The sequence below is a fragment of the Desmodus rotundus genome, chromosome X (genome assembly GCF_022682495.2).
Source record: "Desmodus rotundus isolate HL8 chromosome X, HLdesRot8A.1, whole genome shotgun sequence".
In the NCBI taxonomy this organism is placed as follows: domain Eukaryota; kingdom Metazoa; phylum Chordata; class Mammalia; order Chiroptera; family Phyllostomidae; genus Desmodus; species Desmodus rotundus.
This window is the reverse complement of record NC_071400.1, coordinates 19,683,857-19,709,996: the sequence shown is the minus strand read 5'-3', so window position 1 is coordinate 19,709,996 and position 26,140 is coordinate 19,683,857. Positions and strand designations below refer to the sequence as shown.

General features: G+C 35.1%; 1 protein-coding gene across 3 annotated transcripts in view; it reads left to right on the top strand.

Moving 5' to 3' along the window:
- Window positions 1-26,140, top strand: part of STK26 (serine/threonine kinase 26) — a 67,195-nt gene that overhangs the window by 17,295 nt on the left and 23,760 nt on the right. For 2 of the 3 annotated variants that reach the window (XM_053917421.1, XM_053917422.2), the window contains exon 3: window positions 21,157-21,387. In XM_053917421.1, the coding sequence (XP_053773396.1) occupies window positions 21,157-21,387 (231 nt within the window). Of the gene's footprint in view, window positions 1-1,021; window positions 1,086-21,156; window positions 21,388-26,140 lie in introns of all 3 variants that reach the window. The other variant, XM_071220283.1, reaches the window with a different exon arrangement.

Below are 26,140 nucleotides of genomic sequence, written 5' to 3'. Positions count from 1 at the left end.
TTTTCATTATATTAATAATAGAATTTTTCCAGACAGACATTGTGTATAATAGGGTTATTAGGGTTTTATACATGTTACAATTTTTTGTGGCTAATTCTTCTTTCTGCCTTTAATATTTAAACTGTTAGTATTCTTGAAGAAATTGGACTCACATGAGTCTTATTCTATACAGAGTACAAATCATAGGAAATGACTTTTAATTTAATTCAATACCAGTTTTGAGCTATTTTAGTGAATAGAATTAAATTGGACATTACATAGAATTATATTTATCAAGATTCTCAATTCTCTGCCTAATTTCTCCCATAGAATAATGTTACACAGAATCACCACAAAAGGAACTGCTTTTGATAAATATAATCCAGTTTACCTGTTAGTAAAATCAGAAGCATATGGGTAGTATACAAGTGACTTCTGGTTAAGGGAAACTTATGATTATTGTCTAAGCTCTTATGTTGAAGCTAATTTTGTTATAGGTACATTATACTATATACTCTAAGGTGATATGGAATGGGGGAATAGATTCCCTTTTAGTGACAAAATCTTATATCCAGAGGGCTGCTTTAAAAAAAAATCTCTTCATGAAAAAAATGGTGACTGTCACTGAAAGATCTCTTTTACTATGTTACAAGCCTCCCAAAGGATACATAAAATGAAAACATGGGATTTGACTAAACAATGAACTGATTTTGAGGTTTTAGCATAGGTGACACCTCCATGTTCATCTTTTTGGAGTGTGATTTCTGGTAAGAGCAAATGAAAAAAAAGTATTACTGCTGTTGCTATGGATCTTCTATCTGCTAAGGTTCAGGCATCATTTTGGAGACGGCAGTGTAAACCCTGCTTAGGGAAGGTAGCATTTCATGATACCAGAGGATTAGTGCTGCCTCATGAGCAAACATAAAATGTAGGTGAGGGAAAAGGTGTTGCACTCTGGAAGAAGAGAAAGACGGTATTTCCAAGGAAGGAGAAAATTGGTCTTTTGCTTTAAAGTTTTGAGAATTTTCTCTATATTTTTTAGAATGGGAAATTTCTCTACTTTCTGCAGAGAAGAGAAAAAGCTAACAGAAAAGGAAATTGGGGAGGTAATAGCAATTCATTTATTTCTTCTTGTTTATGACTTCTGTGATAAGAGTTACATTTACAAAATTAATTTGTTATTGCAAGAAAATGTCTGTAAAGCATATATGTGGTTGGGAGAAAGCTTGTGAAAAACCAGGGGCAAGAGCTGACCTCATAGGAATGGTAATCTCAGTTGCTTTTGTTTAAGATGTATAATTTTGTTGGCATGTGTGCTGGGCAAATAAATTGTTTGTAGATAATTAGTCATTTTGGGTGGCCTTTTTTTTCTCTGTAGGCAAAATGAGCACTTTCCATAAACAAGGAAAAGTGCCAGATTATCACTGGATTAGTATTTGGCTAATTAAGACTTATTTGGGGGAGAGAGTTAAAGAGAAGGGATTGTTCTTTCAAATGACTGGACTTACTATTATTGTTAATTTTCCAGTAGGTTCTGGCCTTAAAATTCTCCCTCAGGAAATGATTAAAACAGTTCTTTGGAACCTTCAAGGCTGAGTAGTATCTCAGGGTTACTTTAAAATTAGTTTGCCTAATGAATTTTTAGAACTCTTGATTTATGTTTTGGCTGAGAGAAGAGTTCTAAGTAGTATGTAGTGCAGTTGCTTTTTTCTGAGAACACTTATGGATACTAAATACTAACTGAATAAAAATTTTTAAAAATACATTTAAAATAAATAAATAAATAAATAAATAAATAAATAAATACTGTGTTAATTCTGTTGTTGGTTTTTAACTTTCCAGTAATTTAAAAGATATAAATATCTTCACACTTAAAAACCAAACATTGTTTTCTGCTCAGAGATTATAGTCCCTCGCCTTGCCAGGATAGAGACAGCTCTCTCCTGTTGCCCATCCATATGCCTGGGTTCTTTAGGGGAGTCTATCTGTATAACTAGAAGCATTTTAATTTAATTACTCTTTTGTATATTTTTGATGACAGTGTGTCATGCAGTTTTAATGTAAGTGTGATCCTGAATGAAAGATCATGCATAGTTTAGTTTTGGACGATTTTTCAAAACTCCTTTAACTGGAAAGATGATCTGTATATTGTAAAAGAATAGTTTTTTTTAATATGACCAAGTGGTTGTAGACCTTGGGAATTTAATTATTTTTTTCCTGGTAGGATACTAAATTGTTTTCTCCTAACTACTAGAATGCAGAATTTATTGTATTCTGTTCTTCTACAGTATGAAATAATGCCTGCATGCATCTCCTCAAATGTAAAGTGTAGAGATTATGTAGGTACACCTTAAGCTCTAAAACTAAGCTTTGAGGATTCTGCTCGGGAGTCTAGACTAGGTTATTATTTATAGAAGATAAGGCACACATGACTGTTTATTTATAGAAATGATCATATACCCATTCCAAGCAAATTTTGAATTAGATGTAATTTATTTTATACTGAGGCATTAATGTGTAATTACTTCTCTACTATGTGTAATAATTTTCTACTAAGAGGTAGCAACACTATAATGTTTGGTTTATACTTTGGACCAAATGAAATTTCCTTGAAATTTTGGATTTTAATTTCTCTGTAGTGAATATTTTTGAATGCAGGTATTTTTTGAAATAATAATGATCACCTTCCTCCAGTAGTATTTTTGGAGTATTTAATGTAATCCTTTCTCAACCAGTTTTCATCTCAACCACAAAACAGAAAATGATTTGAGTTAATGTTTCTTCAATTCTCCCAAGGAGCGTACAACTAAGACCATTCTAGATTCACTGGAGAGGAGTTTATTTATTATATACGATGGATTCCTTAGAGCAGCAGTCAGCTTACCATACCCAAAGTCCAAGTCCCGCCTATAGCCTGTTGGTGTGTAATCTGCAAGCTAAAACTAGTTTTTACATTTTTAAAGGGTTGTTTAAAAAGAAGACTATGTGATAGAGACTGCAGACTGTCACAAAGCCCAAAACATTTACTATGTGGCCCTTTAGAGAAAAAGTTTGCCAATCCCTATCTTAAGGCATGGAACCCATTGAAAATTGCTGATTTATTGAAATGAAGTTTCTTATAGTATATTCTCAGAGTCTAGGGATGCAGTAAGATAGTAGGAAACGTTGTTTTTATTAAGGTGACTTGTATATTGGTCACATTATTGTAATGCTTAGTTCAAGGAAAGACTCCAGATTATAGTAAAAAGGTAGACATATTTTTGTTTGTTTACTAGACATAAATTTCAATGGCTAAATTATATGGAAAGTTGTATTGGTAACTATAATGAATGATACCTTTTTGTGTGTAAAGATACATTTAAACATTTATGTAGTTTCTAAAGCAAGAAAATAAAACTGGACAAATTTTATGCAGGAATATAAAGAAGGACATTGATTTCTTTAATTCAAAGGAAAGTGACTAGAGAGTGTTAAGTGTCAGAGATAATCACATATGTTTTCTCCTGTGACAAATAAATGTCTTCACTCTACAATTAACATATCAGGTACCTTGTCAGCAATAAGGACAATAGTACTTAACCAAAAGTTCATTAAAATTATGAGATGATCATAGCATATGAAATAATCAGGTTCTACCAAATGCCACTTAACTACTTGATATAGTGAGGAAGGCTCCATCAACCATAAAATATACACTGGTAAATCGCAAAATTATCAACAGAGAAAAAGCACAGCAGGCATTGTTTGTAATTAGCTACTGATTTCCTTTATCTCCATATTCAGTTAACCATGAAGTTCTGTCAGTGTTTTTCTCTGGAAAATGTCAGACATCATCCCTTTTTTTTAATCATGCTATTCTGTCATTAGTCACTAAGTATAGTAGAGGCAATGTGTAGACATGATGGAGCTTCCTGAAGTACAGACTTTATTTTTCAGACTCATTTAATGAAAGCTTTCACTGATTCCCCACTAGCCTGACCAAAAATTCCTAGGAAAGACGAATCAAGCCCGGCTGCTGAGATGGTCAGGAAAGTCATCACTGGCTACTGAGCTGGCTTTGAGACTAGGTGAAAAGAAGCAAAAGAAAGGAAGAGGATGATATTAGCCGAGGCAAAAAAGGACAAAGGGAGTTCTAAGATTGTATTTTTGAAAATGGTTATGGGTCCTTTGGGGGTGGGCAGTGAAAATTTGCTTGGTGAATGGTACGTTTTCTCTGCTTACAACTGTGAAATGATACAGTGCAAGTCATTTCAAGTTGTAGACCACAGATCTTTTTGGGGAGCGTACTGTTCAAAGCATTTAATTACTTTGAGTGGCTCATTAAACTTATTTTCGCTATGGAAGTTCAAGGACTAATTAAGGAACTTTGTCACTTGTCTCCATCCTGAGGTTATTTGTCATTGCTCACCCCACCTCCAGCTAAAAAACACTCATTATAAAATCAAACAAATCCATGTATTTCATAAGGGCTATTTCCAGTTCTAAAATCCTATGGCCTTTTACAATTCTTAAACAGATCATATAGGATTTTTTAGGAAAAAATCAGATTTTGTACTTGTATTCACATTTGGTACTGGATATTGAATATCCTTAATGTAGAATTACAGTTTTAAGTTGAATGCTAAATGAACAAGGACTATAGATTTCAATTAATACAATATATTATCTTAACCATAGTTTTGTGGGGAACACGTAAACAGCCTTATGTTTATAATTTTATTTGTCAAAAATTAAAAGATTCAACTCATATTAGTAGATATCTCATAATTTCAGTAGTGTTTCCCCCTTTATTTGAACAGTTAAGTTGTCAAATGTGCTTTGGTAACATAAACAGATTTCAGCAACATCAGCACAGATCAATGGGGATAAAAAGTGATGAATCTGTATGTTTAGGAATTAGGATATTCAAAAATGCTGTTGACAGTGGGGTATAGGGTAGGGTGGAAATCAATTTGAGAAATTTCAGTTCAGAAAAAGTTGGTGTACTTTGAAAGGAGATTAATTCACAAGAAAAAGAAGAGTTCTCTAAGCTGGAGTTCCCTGAGAAAATGGAAATATGACAATATTTAGGATTTTTTCCCAAATGAACTGATACTACCTGTGTAAGGGAATGGGAATAACAATGACAAAATCATCATCAGACAGGATGTTAAAATCTAGCCCCGGTTTTCTTAATATAACAACATTGTTAATGTAAGCTTATTTCTCATACAGTTGGGTTCATCATGTTGCTGAGTATAGAGCTAACTTCTATGCCCATTTGTAGAAGTTCTTCTTAGGTTTTTAGGTACAACTATTACACACACACACCTCTCATTTTACTTGGTTTCTGAGTTAATTCTTATTTATTAAAGCACTGCTTCAAATTTTTTAAAGAAGTAAATAAGGCATACAAATAACAATAAGCTTTATTTTTTAGCCCTGTACCCATACACACACATAAACACACACTCTAATAATATCTTTTACTTTTGGAAAGTAGATTGTTGAAAATATTAGAGACCATTCTTTTAGAATATTCTATAATCTCCTCTGCTCCATTCTTAGTGTTTGCTAAGACTAAAATTGTTTGCTACTGATCACATCATGCCATCAGTATCATTTCCTTGGGATCATAGAATGTTAAAGGCAGCAGAACCCAAGAGATAATTTTCCTTATTCCTAAGATTCTGCTGGGTAACTTCTTGCAAATACTATTTGATTAAATTCATTCAAAGTATAGATTTGATTAAAGAGGAAAATTACACTGCAGCCACTTTCTCATTAAGAATGAGAAGGTAAGTCGATGTAAAATTCCACTTTTTAAATCAGTGTTAATTTTCTAAAAGAACTCATGGTTTTAATAATTTAGTGCTGTGCTTACAAGCTTCAAATCTATTGATTTTAATTGGAGTTCTGTATCTAGAAGGAAAATAGGCAGTGAGAAAATCAATTTTGTTTTAATCCAATGCATTTAAATAAGTGTGCTAAAGATTCACCATAACATTATCCATGATAGCTCGATATCTGCTGTTAGGGGCCTCTGCTTTAGATTCTCTACAAAGGTGTTTATTTCTGAAAGTACTAGAGTGACATCCTTTAATGACATCCTCCAGTATGTATAGAATAAAATCAGGCTCTCAGTGTCCATCATGTTAAATTGTCCTGTGTGGGTTTAGTTAAATAATGGCCTGAATAAATTAGGATACCTGTTTTATCATTTATATATAAGTAGAAATTTCTTAAAGATTTTATTCATTTATTTTTAGAGGGAGGGGAAGGGAAGGAGAAAGAAAGGGAGAGAAACATGAGTGTATGGTTGCCTCTCATGAGACCCCTGGGGACCTGGCCTGCAACCCAGGCATGTGTCCTGACTGGGAATTGAAGTGGTGACCCTTTAGTTTGCAAGCCCACGCACAATCCACTGAGCTACACCAGCCAGAGCTATATTAGTAGAATTTTTGTCTTCCTTTCATTGTATGATCTTGTCTCCCTTTACAAATGAATATTTTATATTTAAGGCTTGTTATCAATCCCAGGTTATATTTATATAACTTCCTATCTAGTCAGAAATAATCCCTTTAATTTTAACATTAATGCTTATGGTTAAACCTGACCCCTGATTGATTTGTGTATTTCTATGTGTTTAGCCCAACTAAATTGAAATGTACAACAGAGTGATACACAGACTGGCTCTTTGAGGCCTCTACTCTTTGCATTGGGATATGAAATCATCCTACATTCTACAGGACATGCAGTAGTCATGTGGCTCTGGTTAATAGTGATTGTGGGTATGCTTTCAAAATCAGATTTGCATATATCACTGATATGCATCCTTGTTTTTATGGCTACTGCCAACTCTCCATTGCAAGAAATGCTGTTTTGCAAACTAAAGAACTGGAGAGTATTATGCTAAGTGCCATGAGCCAGTCAGAGAAAGACAAGAACTATATACCATACTTTGCCATGCATAATGTGCACTTTCTTGACCAAATTTTTTAGGGAAAAGTAAGGATGCACATTATACATGGGTAGTACTAATTCTGTATGTTTTTAATTCTTTTATTTATGCTTAAGCATTAAAAATGTAACTCTAGAAAGCAATAACAATATCTGTATGCAAAATAATACCCTGGAATATGATAATTGATTTTGTTGAACTTACAATGAACTTGCAACTAAAGCAGTTTTGGCCAACAATTCAATGAAATGAAATGAAGAGTGACGTACTGTTATCCACAGAGTAAGATAGATGATGCCAAATGTTACCCATTTGATAAGATGGGTGATGCTGGCTTTATTACCATAGGGTGAATAGCGTGACATTTTCTATACTTTAGGCAGGGAAAATTATTGGAAAATCCCTTGGAAAATGTCAACACAGTTTTTGTACTGCAAGCTTTAAGCTAAAAGTTATTAAATATGCTAAAAGGCATGGCAACAGAGCTGCCAAGAGACACTTTGGGCCTCCTCCCACGGATAATGTCATCAGATTGGGGAGGCAACATGAAAATCTTCTTAGATGCCAAGACAGAAGGCAATGTGGGGAAATCTCCAAAGTGGCCACAGGTGGAGCAGGAGATGAAGACCTGAATTCTGGAGCAGCGTTGCACTGGGGTCTGTTTCAACTAAGGTGATACAAGAAGTAGGTAAAAGGATTGCACGAGAAAAAAGCATTGATGATTTCTCAGGGACACTTAATGGTGTTTCAACTTTATGAAGAGAGAAGGTTTGAGCATTAGGACACGAACGAAACTTGTGCAAAAACTTCCAGTAGCCTATGAGAATCAAGTTTTGGAATTTTATTCTTAATGTTATCAATCTTAGAAAGACAACTTTGAGCTGTCCCAAATCGCCAGTATAGATGAAGTCCCACTCACATTTGTTGTGCCATCCAACAGAACTGTGGGCATCAAAGGAGGGAACACCATGGCTGTTAAGATTAATGGTTGTGAGAAAACACATTTCACTGTTGTTCTAGCCTGCTGTGCAGATGGGACAAAGCTCCACCTATGATCATCTGTAAAAGAAAAATGTTTCCGAAAGAAAAGATTCCAAGTGGGGTTATTGACCACATGCGTGGAAAAGGATGGATGAATGAAGGAGGCATGAAAATCTGGTTTAACAAAGTCTGGTTACAAAGGCCTGGAGGATTACTTAAAAAATCAGCTTTGCTTGTTTTTTATCACTTCAAGGCCCATGTTACACAAAGTGCAAAAGCAACTGCAGAGCGGACTTGAAAACCCAACTTGCTGTGATACTGGTAGGCTAAACAGCCAATTGCAACCTCTTGATGTGTCAGTAAACAAGCCCCTTAAACCCCTAATGAAGAAAAAGTGTACGTCGTGGATGTAGTCACCCAGGCTTGTGATTGGATCCTAAGATCGTGGAACAGTGTCAGGAAGGAAGTGGTTGTAAAATTGTTTTTGAAATGCAGCATTAGCAATGCTCTGGTTGGAACTGAGAATGATGAAATTTACGAGGATAAGGAAAGTAGACTCTTCAGAAGACACTGGTAATGTATAAATTGAAGAAGAGAATACTTCTGATATTGTCAATGAAGAAGCATTGTTGGCCTTCTCTGATGCATAAATATCATAAATTTGTTACCAGAATATAAAATTTCTTATACTCTGTATCTGTTCTTGTGTTTTGTAATTATTTGTTAAATAAAATTTCTTGTACCATAATATGTTCAAAATAAATGCTAAAATTCCTTTATAATACAAAAAAGAAGTATCTAAATTTAAATAAATAAAAAATTGAATTAAAAAATTAAAATGAAAGATTTTTTTCCCTGAAAGTTTGGGCCAAAAACATGGATGTCCATTATACATAGCAAAATATGGTAATTTCACTCATATGTGGGATCTAATGAACAAAATAAACCAACATACAAAATAGAAACAGACTCAGATACAGAAAACAGACTGACAGCTGTCAGACAGGAGGGGGTTGTGAGCTGGGTTTTAAAGGTAAAGGGATTAAGCAAAAAATATAAATAAATAAAAACTAAAAACTCATAGATACAGGCAACAGTATGGTAATTACCATAGGGAAAGGAGGCTGGAAGAAGGTAGAAGAAGGTAAAGGGGGGTGTGGTCAATGGTGATGGAAGGAGATTTGATTTAGGGTGGTAAACACACAATACAATATATAGATGATGTATTACAGAATTATACATGTGAAGCCTGTACAATTTTATTAACCAATGCCCCTCAATAAATTTAATTTTAAAAAGAGCTCTTCAGTAGAAAGAAAAAAATCTCAATTATCACTGTGGAAAATTTTTATTATGTTAATCACATGTGAGAAAAGGAATTGACTTAGCATTTCATACCTATTTTAATATTGTTCAGTTTATTGAATGTAACCTCCCTTGTACCAAAAGTCAGAAATGAAATAGTAAATGAAAGGACTACCTCATGTCAATGATTTCATCTTAGGAGGGCCTCCAGGTAAACAGCCTGCAAACATCCAAGGCCCACAGTATACAAAGCAATATACTGGGTCTTGTGAGAGTGGGTAATTGGTACTTGGTGAGACAGATCCAATTTCTTAATGAACTTACTTATTAGAAAATAGAAAGGTCATGACAATCAAAGAGAATGCAAAGATAATGTGTGCTCAAGAAATGGAGCTCAAGAAAATGGTTATGGGAGGGTAGAAGATGAAGCAGTTGAATGTGTTTGGGTGATCAACTTCCCTTGGGGAGTTGGAGAGGTATGTGTTTTTTAATAAGAGATGAGGAATTTTGACAGATGGGGGAGAGGTAGAGTTATTGTTGATAGAGAAAATGGTATGACTCAAAGGCTCAAAAGTAACAAAAAGTAGAATTGTTCCCCAGTGGAATATTGCATTTAAGTTTTTATGTCTAAGCTACTACTCATTGAAGCATGGGATTGGGAATATGGTAGGACATCCCTGAAATTTTGCCTTTGGGCACTTAGCTTTGTTGGATGTTCTACTTTTGTATATGGTCAAGTATAAACTAGGTTACTGTCTAAATGCTACTTTACTTTCTGAATGAATTTACTGTACAGTTGAAGGAGAGGAAGAGTAATATCAAGCTTAGGCCCTGTATGAACTGAACTCTGGCTCCCCTTGACTTCCTTGGAGCAGCCACTCATATAATGGAACATAGCCAGTATGAAGGGTGGGAGATTAGTCTGGACAGTACTCACTCTGTTGCTCTTTATCCATCCTTGGCTTCTAAGCCTGTTTCATTATAGTATCAATCAGTTGACTGCATTTGAATGTAGTCAACTAGTGATTATGAATTTCTTTCTTGAACAGTGGGGTAGTATATACTTTTCATTTGAGCCATTGTGTACCACTATAGGATTGGCCATGTGGCCAGTGGCAGTTCATCTTTTACCTTAATGATTGCTTCAGAAATAGAGTGAGCAACTGCTACTGATACAAGCAGGGAAACAAAGGGATTTGGCTTCCAATACTTCACAAATTCACAAAATGAGAATAGTAGGTCATTTAGAGATCATTAAGCCCACCTCTCTCCTTCACTATACAGATGGTGAAGCCATCATTTAATCACTGATTTCTTGTAATTTCCAGAGTAAGCAAAATTAAGCCAATTTTGCCTGACCTCTCTCCTCTCTGTACTTCTGTAATACACATAAGAAACCAGACCTCCTTTTTCCTTTGGAATGGTTGTAAAGTCAGAGAGAAATGAGTTAACTGAGGCAATGGAATTTGCATCCACCACCATTTATTGTGATGATAGCCTTGAGTTTTGGTTTATTGAGAGAATGTGATTGTTTGCAGCATGTTTCACTCCCCTTACCCATGAATATAATTAAAGACAAAGGAACTTCAGATCCCAGAGAGTCAAAAAGACAAAATTCATTATTTTCATTCATTTAAGAGGTCTTAGACCCAAAGATAATTGATCTGGCTGAACAAAATAATCTGACATTTCCATTTTCAATTGAAATAACAGGAATTTAAAGATCTATCTGGGAAATGGAGCTAAATAAAAGTGCTGCCTATTATGACTTGGTTTCTTGATTGAGAATTTCTAAGGTGGAGGATGTTATGGTTAAATTCCTTATCATCGTGCCTCTATTTCATTGTTTCTTTGGAAAAATGTAGTAAAGCCATAATAGAATCAAATAACTGTTTCATTCTTCTTTACCAGATTGTAAATTGAATTATCCTACAAAAATATATAAAGAAATGCATTCTTCACATCCCAGAATGTGTCTCACTTACGTACTTCATTGTTCTATTCCTCTGATCTCAGCTTGTGTAAAGAGAAGAATGCAAATTAGGAGAAAGAGGACGGGCTTCTCTTATCCTATCTTGAGTAGGAGGAATTAAGATGAAGGAATATTACCAATTATTCTTTTGTTCTTAAAGATGAAGTAGACTCAAAATTATTAATCAGGAGAAACTCCTCAAACTGCTATTTATTCATGCAGCTGTGTCAAAATCTTTTGTAATAAATTTAACAATGTTATCCTTTACTACAATATTTCTATTCTAAGTATTTTTGCTAATGTGCATTTAAAAATAATAATAAAATAAAGAACATGAAAAAGTACTTATAAATTTAATTTTATTTTTGCCTTATAAACACATTTTTCTTCTTGCTATGCACTGTACTGCTAGAAGTTTAAATTGTTGCCTTAATAGTAGAAAATAATACTGTGTGAGAACTTTTTTCTCACATTTTTTATTGTTGTTCAAGTACAGTTGTTTCCATCCCCACCTCCACCACTCCCCATACCTCAGCCACTGTGTGAGAACTTTGACTTTATGCTTTGCCATTAAGACAAGGGCTGCCTTACTGCTATATCATCATCTATCTCAAAACTGTCTCTTAAGCAAGTTAGTAAAGACAGAGACTCAACTGTGAGTTGATAAAATGCTGTGTGATGACCAGAGGGAAACCCAGGGTGGTTGTGACTACATCTCATTTATATCATTGCATACTTATAAAGTCAGACAATTTTACTTGTACTTTATGTTGCAAAAGCAAGTTATAATAACCTTTGAGAGAGATGTAAAAATATTAGTATGTCATAAAAATAGGTAAACTAAGAACATTTTCTTTGTGTTTAGATAAATATTTTGAGCTCTCATAAACATAGAAATACAAACTCAAACTGACCACTTAAGGAAATTAGACCACAGGCCCAATTCTTTATGTTTAGTTTTGAAACATATACAGACATACTTAAGTTTTATCTGAAGTCTTATTGTATTATATGTAAAATATAGTGAAGCTACATAGTTTATTTCAGAAATATGAATCACAGAGGTTTCTTAAGAATTCCATAACATTTTATCACATACTTGTAATACTAACCTGAGGTTATAGAAAGTTGAGAAAAACTGTTCTAATATCTCAATTTTCAAAAGCTTACAAAAACTTAAGAGGAGTTTTTTAGTCTCTTTCATTATTAAAGTAGTTTGAATATTGGCATGGTAATTTAATAATTCTATGCATATATAAAATCTACCACAAAAATATATTTATTATTGGAAAATTTAATCAATTCGAAGGTCTTTTTTATGAACAGAACTGAAGATCTTAGTGTTAAGGGTTACTGAAGTCTACAATAAATCAGTGATAAAACTGGAAGTGGAGCTGTTGGCTTCTGGACATTGGATCCTATGGGAATAATGGTGTGGAATACCGTCATTATCTTGCCTCCCACACTCTAAAGGTTAGCCTATTCCAGTCTAGTTATTAATGTGGAAAAACAATAGACCAAGTATAGTAACCTTGCCAAAAAAGTCAAGATTACATATATCTTTATAAGATTGTAATATAAAATATTTGGCAATTATGCGTGTATACAAGGATCAGCCAATTGCTGAGTGGTTCAATAACGAAGTAATTATATCATTCAAAGAATAGGAAAGTTCTGTTTTAATTTATTCAAATTCTTTTAAGTTACAATTATTATTAACTCTTGAAATGTAGGGCTCTTTCTAAGTAGACATTGGGCAGTTGTGGGATTTGTTTATCATGGAAAATAATTTTGGTTTTATAGCAAAAGAATATAGTTTAAGTTACAAATTAATCCAAGCTGTATTGAAAGAACCTTGGACTTAAAAGTAAGGAGTCCTGGGTTCAAGCTTCAGCTCTGCAGCAGAAAGCTAAGATTGCAATGTAAACACAACTCACCTCCTTGCACAATCATATCAAAATTACAACCAAGGTACAGAACATTCATTATTCAGAACTGTCAGAAGTTGAGCTCAATGGAAGTTCTACAACTACAGATTTAAAGAAGAAACCACATTGAGACTGGTAAGAGGGGTGGAGACACAGAATGGGTTGGTCCCACACCCACATGTGACAGATAAAAATTGGGAGGGATATCTCAGGACTCAGCAGTCCCAGCCCTAAAACAGGACCCCCAGCCCAGGGTTCCAGTGCCAGATAGGTAAGTTCCCATAACTTCTGATGGTAAAAACCAGTGGGGATTGAAGCCATGGAAGACAGAAACTTCTGGGTTGCCAGGCAGTTCCTCTTAAAGAGCCCACACATGGACTTACTCAAACTCTGACTGAGCTCTAGCACTGGGGCAGCAGCTTGAAAAGAACCAGAGGCAGACAGGGATGAACTGAGTTGTCCAGTATCAGGGTGAGAGCTGGAGGGGCAGCTTTATCCCAGACAGAAGTGCTGGCATAAGCCATTGCTCTTTTTCTGAGCCCTCTCCCCACAGAGATGGCAGAGAGGAGCCATATCTGAGACTCCATCAACCTGGCTCACACTGTTTGGCCCACCCTGGTGATTCTCTGAGGCTCCACCCCACCCAACTTTAGGGTCCACCCAAGCTGTTTCCAGTGACTTTTCCATATGAATGGCTTTTCTTGGCTCATGCTTCAGATTTCCCTAAATCCTCTCAAACAAAATCTGGCCCCAGCAAGCCCCATACCTTTTGCTGAGTGACCTCAGGCCCAGCAGTGGCAGCACCTGGCCTTGGTTCACAGCTTGTCCTCTACTGGGCAACTCCAAATCCAACAGAAGTAGCAGCCATCTGCAGATTTTTTGCAGCTTATGGCAGGTGGACCTGACAACATACAGGCAGTGGCTGACCTTGACCTGCACCTCCCAGGGGGCCCTAGAGGCACCGCACCCAGAAGACAGCTATAGACCATGTGGTAGTACCACCACCCAATCACCTCCACAAGCAACACACTCAAGGTGCAGACTCAGCAGGCACCAGAGCCCTGCTGAAGTAAGTCTTGCTCTGTGGAGTGGGCCCCTGCACAGCTGATCCTCCACAGTGGCCTCCAGGAGAGCTGGAGGTTGATGGTGAGTGGTCACAGCCAGTCCTTGAAGCTGATTGGCCTGGGTAAATCTCTTCTATTGATCTGCCAATGGCAATTAAGGCTCAATTACAAGAGCAAGGTGTACACAGCCAACATGGTGGGTGCACCTCATGATAGGGGAGGCTGTGCCACTGGGTCCTACAGGACAGCTGTTACATTAGGCCACACTACTAATCCTGGATGAAGTAGCAGCCCTACCTAATGCACAGAAACAAACATCAAGAGGCTGCTAAAATGAGACAAAGAAACGTGGCCCAAATGAAAGAATAGAACAAAACCTCAGAGATAGAACTAAACATGGAGACAAGCAAGCTTCTGGATGCAGAGTTCAAGTACTGGTTATAAAGATGCTCAAAGAACTTAGGGGAAAAACATGGACTCAGAGAGAAGTTTAACAGCATAAAAAAGGAAATGGAAACCATAGAAAAGAACCAGTCAGAAATGAAGGATACAGTAACTGAAATGAAAAACAACTTACAGCTAAACAAAATGAACAACAGTCGAGTGGATGAAACTGAGAGCCAAATCAGTGATTTGGAATATAAGACAGCAAAAAATACCCAGTCAGAACAACAAGAAGAAAAAGAATTTTATGAAAATGAGGATATTGTAAGGAGCTGTGGGACAACTTCAAGTGTATCAACATTCACATCATGGGGGTGCCCAAAAGAGAAGAGAGAGAGCAAGAAATTGAAAATCTATTTGAAAAATTAATGACAGAAAACTTCCCTAACTGGTAAAGGAAATAGACATACAAGTCCATGAAGTACAGAGTCCTAAACAAGATGAACTCAAAAGGCCCACTCCAAGACACATAATTAAAATGCCAGAGGTTAAAGACAAGGAGAGAATCTTAAAAGCAGCAAGAGAAAAGCTGCTAGATACCTACTGGGGAGTTCCCATATAACTATCAGCTGATTTCTCAGAAGAAACTTTGTAGGCTAGAAGGGATTGGCAAGAAATATTTAAAGTGATGAACAGCAAGGACCTACAACCAAGATTACCCAGCTAAGCTATTATATAGAACCAAAGGAGAGATAAAGAGCTTCCAAGACAGAAAAAAACTAGAGTCGTTCATCATCACCAAACCAGTATTATATGAAATGTTAAAGGGCCTTTTCTAAGAAAAAGAAGATCAAAACTATGAACAATAAAATGGTAATAAATACACAACTATAGACAATTGAATCTAAAATACAAAATAAAGAAGCAGAACAGAAACAGAATCATAGATTCAGAGAACATATTGATGGTTGCCAGATGAGGAGGGGACAGGGGGATGAGCAAAAAAGTACAAATTGGTAGTTACAGAATAATCATGGGGATGTAAAGGACTGCATAGAGATTTTAGTAGCCAAAGAATATATATGCATGAACCATGGACATGGACAATGGTATGGGGACTGCCTGAGAGAGTGGGGGGGGCTGGGTGGAGGGGGGCAAAGGGGAAAATTGGGACAACTATAATAGCATAATCAATAAAATGAAATTTTAAAAAATCTTTGAGCTTTGCCACTAATGAACCACCTTAAGTCCGTGAACAATTTATGACCTCTCTAGGCTATAGTTTTTTCCATATAAAAATAAATTTTGGATCAGATGTTTGCTAAGTACTGTTCATCTCAAAGAGTCTATACTTTTTATTCCAGGATTTATTTTTCCCTTCATTACCTTTCCCTACTTTTACCATTAATTTCACATAAATAGCCTTAAATTTCATAATTTCCATTTGGTGGTATTAGCCTAGGACACAGCAGGCATACAATGAATACTTTTTGCTGATGGTGGTGATAAGGAGTTGGATCAAATGACCTATACATTTCCTTGCAGTTCTCAAACACTGTGACTGTTATATTTCTACCCAGGGAGATCTCAATTGTGCTTGTATTATATAACTCTTTAAAAAGATAGCATACTATAGTCTTGAGTGCAAGCAGTACTACGAGGTAAATGGCTTTGATTTTCATCTTTATTTTTCTTCTGGCACTATCTTGATTAGGAAGCACCCAACAAACTTACAAGGCTGTGTTCACAGGGCAACTGAAAAATCTTAACATAGGCAATCATAATAGAACTAATTGAATTTGAGGGTCATGGAATCACTAGAGAATGGCTTTTATTTGCATGTATTCTATCTGTTAGATGATAGGTAATGGTATAGACATGTAAGTAAGTAATCTAGAAAAATATTTTCTGTCTAGTTTGGGAGAACTAATCTCGACAAATTAAATACTAGGTAGCTAACTGGGTGTTATCTCTAGTTTTTAGGACATTGTTAGGCTAAAGTTTTAGTTATTTTCTCCGATTGTCAGGGCATCCTGAGTTCACTGTAGGTCACTCCTGGTGTTACCTCTTGAGAATTTGTAACAGGTCTTCCCTTCTAAGCTTTGATATCATTAGCATTTTTTTCTTATTATTTCCTGTATACTCCTCCTCCATCAGTCACTGATAGCCTATACACATAATCAGTCTTTGTAAAAGTGTAAACAGTATCTTATAAATAAGAGCATTCATAGAATGATTTTTACTAAAGTATGAAGACAAATGGAAAGTGTTGTCTGAGGTCAGCCTTGCTCAGCTTGGTTCTTAGTTCTTCCAGGTTTTTTCAGAACACCTGGGCACAACCCTTTCTGCTCAAATCCTCTGAGAAATCTACCTCTCTTCCCTAAATATGTTATGTTTTCACTCTCAGCTCCAGATTAGAAATCTGATTTGGCTACCTCAGACTCAAAGAAATTAAATTTGTTATATTTAGTTCTTTCTAACCTTTGACTCTATGAGTCTCCATTCTAATAGAACCCCAGGGTGAATTCTAATTCTGTCTACAGTTTTCTTGTTTTTCCTGCTCACTGACTCTTAATGTCCCCTGATGAGGTTGAAGATAAGCTACCTCAAAGTATAGAACCTTGGCATGTTGGATATTTTAAGCTGAAGGAGTTTGAGAAAATGACAGAAGTGAGAAGGTTACTTTGATGTTTTCATACCCTCCCTCTCCCCACCCTACTGCTCTTCTTTCCTGAAACAGGTCTTAAGAAACTCATGTGAGAGGTACTCCCCCTGTATCTGGAAGAAAGAAACACCCTTATCTCTGAAGATAATCAAGGATACAAATTCAAGATTTCAAGATCTGTCTGCTCAGTGGTTTCCAAATGCTGATCTTTTTTTAAAAAGATTTTTAAAATTTATTTTTAGAGAGAGGGGAAGGGAGGGAGAAAGAGAGGAAGAGAAACATTAAAGTACAGTTGCCTCTCTCACACGCCCACAACTGGGGACCTGACCTGTAACCCAGGCACGTGCCCTGACTAGGAATTGAACCAGTGACTCTGATTCGCAGGCCAGCACACAACCACTGAGCCATACCAGCTAGGGCCCAATTGCTGATCTTAAAACCAGTGTTAAAATGACTACATGGAAAATAGTTTGGAGTGCTTTTTAAAAAAAAATACTGATTGCTGGGTCCAATCTCAGAGATTCTGAATCAGTAGTTTTGGAATGAGGTCTAGTTATCTGCATTTTAAAAGTTGTACTGCTGATTCTCATGTGCAGCCAGGACTAGAGACCACTTAGAGAACCATCAGGAGTTCTTCCAGCCCTCGAATTCTGTGATTTAAGTATGCAAGAAGTCTTCTTTCATCTGCCCCTAACTTTACACAGGAGACAAGCAAAATGATCATCTTATGTTTTTCCCTTTTGGACTTCTTAAGAACATTTCCATACAAAAAGATTACTGTCGTCATTGTTATTGGTTTACTAGTAATGGTACCCCTGCTTAAGACTTAAATTTGTAACAATTGTACTTATAGCTGAAGAGTCCAAATTCAAGCTAAGCAAAGGTAAATACAGTCAAGGAATAATGTGAATGTTCTGAGGTAGATCTGTGAGTTGTTTATTTTCACAGACCCATTTTTGTGGGCCATGGATAAATTGTCTACCATTCATCATAAATTAGTATGAAGTTAATTAGCCATTCCTCCTATTTGCTGCTGCAGAACTTAAAGCTCCTTCCTGGTTTATGACTTTGAGAAGGTAATACAAACACAGATATAGAACTAAGCTACAATTTTGCAGTGGAGGTAGAAAGATTTGGAAATTGTAATAGAATATTTGATTTGGGTGGAGAGGGAACTGTTGATTTTCCTATAGGCTGTTAAGAAGAGTGATGTGAATAACACTGGGAAAATTAGCTTCTTTATATATGTGGTTCTTAAATTGCATTACTTGGTATGTTTACCATTTATTTACTTGACTTTTGCCCCTGCACCAAAAACACAAAGGAAATCTATCTTAATAAAGACTTAGGCCCTGGCTGGTGTGACTCAGTGGATTGAGCACCAGCCTGCGAACCAAAGGGTCTCCAGTTTGATTCCCAGTCAGGGCACAAGCCTGGGTTACGGGCCACATCCCCAGTTGGGGGAGCATGAGAGGCAACCACAAGTTTAAGTGTCCCTCCCTCTCTCTAAAAATAAATAAATCTTTAAAAAAAAGACTTAGGATACTTTGGTATAAGAAGCTTGTGAGATGATAAAGGGGAGGGAGAATTAGAACTTAGGTATTTTCTATCAAAAATTCAGGAACTAGCAAACAGGGCAGGGATCTATATTCACAGATAGTTGAGCATGTGACGTTATACTAGTAAAAACTAGTTTTCACGATTTCCTCCACTCTGGAAGTTGGTGTTCTGCATGAGAACTTTTAGTCCCCTATAAATAAAAGAGTACAAACATTATGTAAATGATGGATCTTTCTCCTCTTCTTTCTTTAGCTTGATATTCTTTGATTTAAAGCCTTAAACTATATTGATGAGTTAGGATTAACTTCAGAGCTTCTTTAAAATGCAAAATGTAACTTGATTTTTAAATCTTTGACTTACAGACTTTCAGGAACCTGTTTGTTATAGAAAGCAAGAACAATTATTCTCCCTGGGGTTGATTGTTTCAGTCAAATCTTTATAAAATATGAATTAGGAAGACTAGGATTTAATCTTTGTTTCTTACAACTAAAAATTTTGTTATAAAGTTAAAAAATGAATATACTTCCTACTTGAGAATGTATCAGAAAGTACATACTGTTTTTTTTAAACATGACATATTTACAACATTTAGAGTTGTTTTAGTTACCTCAATAAAACTGAAAGATTTGTTCTTTGTGTTTTTCCAACTCCACTGAATTTAGAAAGTTATAGGGAGGTAAACCTGTCACCAAACTCTTTGATGAGTTTTTTTTTCTTTTTTCTTTTGTCACAAGGTACTAGAAAGACAGGAACCATAATCACCAAAAGTAGGAAGAGAAGTACCTTTGGTTTACCTGTTATGTAATAATACTGGCAGTGAAGTACAATGTCTTGGTAAGAAATAGAACACCAAGGACATCAATAATGATAGTGCTCAGAATTTGGAGAACACATTATAACAAAATGTGAGCATTAAAAAAGCATTTCCAACCTACTGAATGTCTAGCCTATTTTTAAAACCCTGTATGGGAAGCCCAAGATGTATTTGTTTCATGTGTGTACTCTAGGTGGGTGGGGATAAGAAGTACCTTGCAACATCAGAGAGACTACTAAATAGAAAATGTAGCTTTTAGAATTAGAAAAAAAAATCCAACCAAGAAAAATGAGAAAACTTATAAATCAAGCAGTTCATGTGTAAACTTTATTTAGGCAGGTTGTAAAAAAGAAAAGTTGGTGAAAAAATTTAAGGTGATCATAAGTTTTCAAGTTACTCAAAATTAGTCAATTTGGCGAGAGAAAAAAATAAACTTTAATGATCACTTTGTCTAATAAATGAATATATTAAGGGAACGTGCTAACTCTTTGTCTCCTGCAATTGATGACTAGGTAAAATTGTAAATTAACAGGTGATCTAGATCCAAATTAAATACAGGTAGTTCACCATAACTAGATAGAATTCTCCTATATTTCAAAGGAACTCAAAATAAAGTTTTAGATGTAGAGTAATAAAGCACTTAAATATAAATTAAAACATGCCTTTTGGGGAGATTTAGAGATGTTGTGTTTCTAGTTGAATAGAAGTATATTGAATACTCAGCGATATGAGCTTAAGTAACGATATAAAGGTTGTCTTGAAATAAAATTTTAGTTAGAAATGTATATGATTAGATAAAGGATAATTCTGAATCAAGAAAAGACAGGAATTTATAAATCTAAGTCATGCCTACACATTTGTTAACCTAAAAACCTATGCTTGACTCACTCTCAATTGCCACTATGAGATAAGTTGTGAAAGTTCAACATATTACCATTTCTTATGAGTACCAGCAATTATGATAAAGGCATAGAATCTGATCTCAGCCATTGATGAGAACAGTGTATGTAAATAAAATCTCAAGTAAAGAAAAGAAGGAGACTCATAGATTCTTGAGTCTTTGGTATTCTGTGGTGTTTACATGGTGGTTTAGAAGTGTAAGTGGGGTGATTGAGATGTCCAAGTTGGAGAGATAAAAGGAGAGTTAAAAGGTAATATACTGCTGGTGGAGTGTTAGAATTTTTAATGATTCATCTACCTATTGCTTAGCTTAGGAATTCTCTCACTACTGCTACCATAGCATTAATGTGCAGACTATCTATAAGCAACTACTTTATTGTAAAATGTGTCTGGCCCTTTGGCAGGCATCAGAGACAACATTTGCTGTATAGGGTTGTTTGTGGTGGGAGGATCAGCTAAGCCCAGTAAGTGTGTGTGATCCAGTAGAGTATGAACTAGCTGAATATTTGGGATTGCTATTGTTCTAACAAAGCACATATGAAGAGTCAAGGGGATTAGTATGCTTTTGAAAATGTGTTAATGTCCTATGTGATTTATTTTTCATCATTTAAAAATTGATGCAAAACATTTGTGTTCTTTTCTTTCGTTCTCTCCCACCTTTTAGAATAATATAGCTGATCCAGAAGAACTGTTCACCAAATTAGAACGCATTGGGAAAGGTTCCTTTGGCGAAGTTTTCAAAGGGATTGATAATCGTACCCAGCAAGTGGTTGCTATTAAAATCATAGACCTTGAGGAAGCTGAAGATGAAATTGAAGACATTCAGCAAGAAATAACTGTTTTGAGTCAGTGTGATAGCTCATATGTAACAAAATACTATGGATCATATTTAAAGGTAATGTGTATGTTATATTATTTAAGTCAGAATGTATTGTCATTATAAGTTTTTCTTTCTTTTTTTTAATTCCACTTTTTTGAAAGGCAATGTCTTAAAATAGGATTTGGCAGTCTTTAGTCTCCAGACAGAATCTAGGTCCATTTAGGGTGCCAAATAAACTGTAGATTTAGCATCTGTATCCTCAATGCATCCCAATACTCATCTGCACCATTTTTTCTGCACCTGAACTTTTGGATTAATGGAGGAAGAGATGTGCAGCTGGTTCTTGAGACATACACTTTCTTGGAAAAGAGCTTTTCCCCTGTACTTTCACACATTATTCTCAAGGTCCAGTCTGTTTCAACCTTAGAATTGGTAGAACATGTAAGTATGTCACTTATTCCATTGAGGTATGGTGGCTATTTACACATCTCCCTCTCCCTCCAAGTTGTAAGCTCCTTTTAAAAAATATTTGTTGTTTTTTTTTTCCATTACCATTTATCCACCCTATACCCTCTTCCACCTCCACCCATCCTCTCCCACCACCCCTCCACAATCACCACACTATTGTCCATGGCCATGAATTCTTTCTCTCTTTTTTTTCTTCAAGGCAGGGAGTTTAGCTCAACCAGTCCTGGTTTTTACATCACTAAGCACTTGGCATGGCATATCTTAAGCATACAATAAATATTTGTTCAAATGGAATTAAAAATTGAATAATATATGTTTCCCCCCTCCAAAAAAGTTGGATTTTTAGTTTTTAGGATCATGGAATTAACATACACGTAAAGTTTCAGGAGATGGAAATGTTACTGCGAACAAAAATACTCTTTGGTTAGTAAACCCAAGAATTCTTGTGTTCCAGAGTTAGAAGTTCAATTTGTATCTATTGAATTTGAAGCATAAATAGTTAGAAAAATCTAGCTTAGGTTAGAGTTTCAATTATGTTAAAATTAAAAATTTTTATCCTAATGTTGAATTTTTCAAAGGAAGACACTATTAGTTAGATCTTTGCTTTTCAGGGTTTATGGGGGTGGGCATTGTTCAGTTTTTTTCTTTATCTATCTGTAGGTCAAAAGGGGTATGTGTATAACTTCTCAAGCTGTTGGCCTGCATAAAAATTAATGCTGTCTTTTTATGTTCTTCTGACTAAAAAAAATCCCTAGGATAATCTATCTATATTAGTTAATACTGATATAGAAACTCATCATCAATTTCCCTGCCTTTTTACAAAGTTTGATTTATTCTAATATTACATGAATTAGATTATTGTGGAAAGAATGAATCATTAAACAGCCCAACAGTCACTATGTGTCTTATACTTTACTAGATGCTGGATGTAAAAACAAACAACTCACTTCTGCCATTAAGTAACTCATAATTCCATATTTAACTAAAAAGGTGCAGATTTTGTGATTGTGTACAAGGTACAAATAGAGCACAAATAAACAAGTAGTCACTTCTAGCCTTTTTCTGGAGGGGTGGTGGTGTGAAGTCTTCAGAAAAGGCTTTCAAAAAAAAGGTGCTTCTGCTGTCAATTCCTGTTCAATTTACTTCTTAGGATGAGCCATTACTCCATTTTACTATATACATAATTATTTGATTATTTGTAACATTTACATTCATATTCATTCCTAGAAGATTTATTTAGCAGTAATATTCCTCTGTAGTAACCCTATGGTCACTCAATCTCAGTAGTTTTAGGTCCCCTTCCTAATTATCATAGTAGACTTGGTTGTAGGAAGCCCCACGAACTTCTTCTTGTGTATATGTGTGTGTAATTTGTTTGCTCATTCTGCTTTACTCTTACTGGATCGAATCCTGGTAATTCCAGACCCACTCTGCAACAGACCTGAACCCTTCCTATTTTTAGGCATCTAACTGATAAGCTATTTTTGGTAACTAACTTAAAATATTAAATAATCCCTATTTAAAATGAGTTATTTTATATTATATTTTAGGTGGGTACTGAAACGGTATTGAGTGTTTTATTGGTTACTTATAGCCTTTGTTTATTCATGTTCAATACTCATGGAAAATGAATTATAGTTCTGTTTGTATTATATATTCCTATGTATTTTTAAGATTTCACCTTTAAAAAACATTTCCCTCATAATATACATGTACCAGTCATCCAATAAGTAGTTAATTTTTAAGTAAATATAACTGATAGTTTTTGTCCAAATCTTGATTATAGACTACTCACACCAGTCAGTGATACAAAACTATTACCTAACATGTCTTAACCCTGAAGAGGTCACGGCTGATGGGAGGATATGAACAAACTCTTTTCTTAAATATTGGTGCATGTATTAGGTGTATAGGTTCAAGGTCATGACTAGCTGTGTGTTTGTATGTGACTAATGTAAAGCCATAATGTTTAAACCATCAGTTATGGTTATAACATGTGTTTTTTTGAGGGAGTGATATTCAATAGTAAATTGTATTGGGTTGGCCAAAAAGTTCGCTTGGGTTTTTCCATAAGGTGGCTCTAGTAGCACTTACTAGTCTTTAACTTCATTCAAAACAATTTTGTTATATTATATTGTGACAGGTGTCATATCAGCATGTATTAAAAAACAGCAAAATTGGTAAGTTTTTATGTAGTCATTTTAATATCGAAAAAGGAAGAAAATATGCAACATTTTCAGCGTAGTACCTGTTATTATTTCAAGACAGGTAAAAACTCACTGAAACACAAAAAAAGATTTGTGCAGTGTATGGAGAAGGTGCTGTGACTGACTGAATGTGTCAAAGCAGTTTGTGAAGTTTCATGCTGGAGATTTCTCACTGGAGGATGATGCTCCATGGTCAGGTAGACCAGTTGAAGTTGATAGCAATCAAATTGAGACATTCATTGAGAACAATCAATGTTATACCACATGGGAGATAGCTGGCATACTCAAAATATCCAAATCAATAAAGTTATTGGTAAAAATGAAAAATGTGTCTTTTATTTTATGGAAAAAAAATTAAACAGACTTTTTGACCAACCCAATACCTGATAGATACCGTGAATTCCGAAGTCTCTGTTGGTGTAGGGTTTTTTTGTTTTTTTTTTGGTTTTTTGGTTTTTTGCAAACTTTGAAGTCAGTGGTTTTTGTTTTTGTTTTTTATTTATCATTGAAAATGACTGGGAAAATATATCAATTAAATAATCCAAGAGATATTGAAGAACTTCAGCAGGTGTTACTTGAGTTCAGTGATGAGAATTATAGAGTCAAATGTGAAAGTAATTGAGAAGATGAGGATTATGTGGAAGTTTGTTGAGAAGATTAGGATACTGAGCAAGATATTTCTAGTGAAGAAAGTGAAGACGAGTTACACATAAGTGAAAACTATTATTTTTGGAAAAGATAAAGAACCAAAATGGAGGAAAGATCCAATATGAAGGCAAATTAGAAAGCAGTCACAGAATATTTTGTGTCAACTTCCATTAGTTCGTGCAAATGCAAAAAAATGCCAAGAAAGAACTTGAAGCTTGGAACTGCTTTATCACAAATGATATTTTAGATCTAATCTTATTATATACAAATAAATACATCGATTCTATCTCGAGTCAGTTTTCATGAGAAAGATGCTAAATGAATAGACAAAACTCAATTGCAGGCATTTTTAGACCTCATATCTAGCTGGTTTACATTGCAGCAATTAGCTAAACTTGCAGGATTTATGGGCTACAGATGGTAGTGGGATTGAACTTTTTAGACTTATGATATCTTTATGGAGATTTAGATTTATTCATAATTGTATCAGGTTTGATGACAAACTTAACCCCTTAGAACACCTGAAAGGGGACAAATTAGTGACTATGAGAGACATTTTCTCAGCATTTGTAGAAAATTATAAATTATGTTACTCTATTGGAAAGAATGTAACAATACATGAATGTTACCTGGATTTAGAGGAAAATGTGGGTTTTGATAATATATTCCATCCAAGCCCAGTAAATACAGTTATTTTAAAATTTTTTGCTATGGTCTATTCAAAAGTATTTTACACAGGGAATTTTGAAATATATGCCAGTAAGCAGCCTGAAGATCTTTACTTGATTAGTAATAAACCAGCAGATGTAATCAAGAGACCTTCAGAACCCATTTGCTCATCAGAACATAATATTACAGCAGATAACTGGTTCACTGATACAAATCTTTTCTCTGACTTTTAAAAGAAGCAATTTTCATATAGGTACTATTCATAAGAATAAACCCCAAATACCCCCTGAATTTGTGTCTTCTAAAAACAGGCCTCAAAAGCCAACTTATTTGCTTTTGGTGCAAATTGCACATTTGTATATCATATACCCAAAAAGGGAAAAAGTGTAATTTTAGTTTCAGGTGTGCATTTCAATGATGCCATAAATTTAGATTCACAAAAGCCTAACATAATAGAATATCACAACCAAATGAAGTCAGGAGCTGACACTGTGGACCAAATGATAGCTACACCTAATGTGGCCAGGAACACCAGAAGATGGCCAATGGTTATATTCTACAAAATTTTGAATATTGCAGCAATAAGTGCTCAGACTATCCATATGCTGAACAGCAATGTCAAAATAAGCTGCAGAATATTTATTAGAAATCTCATAACACAATTAGTTTCAGAACAAATAAAAAAGCATTCAGAAATTTCTACAGGTGTGCATAAGCCTATACACCTGAAACTTCATCAATTTCAAAAGGAAGTTGAAGGAAATTCTACCAATGACATAGATATGGCTCCTTCAACAGAAGGAGAAAAAAAAAATATGTTAGGTGCTATGCATCCA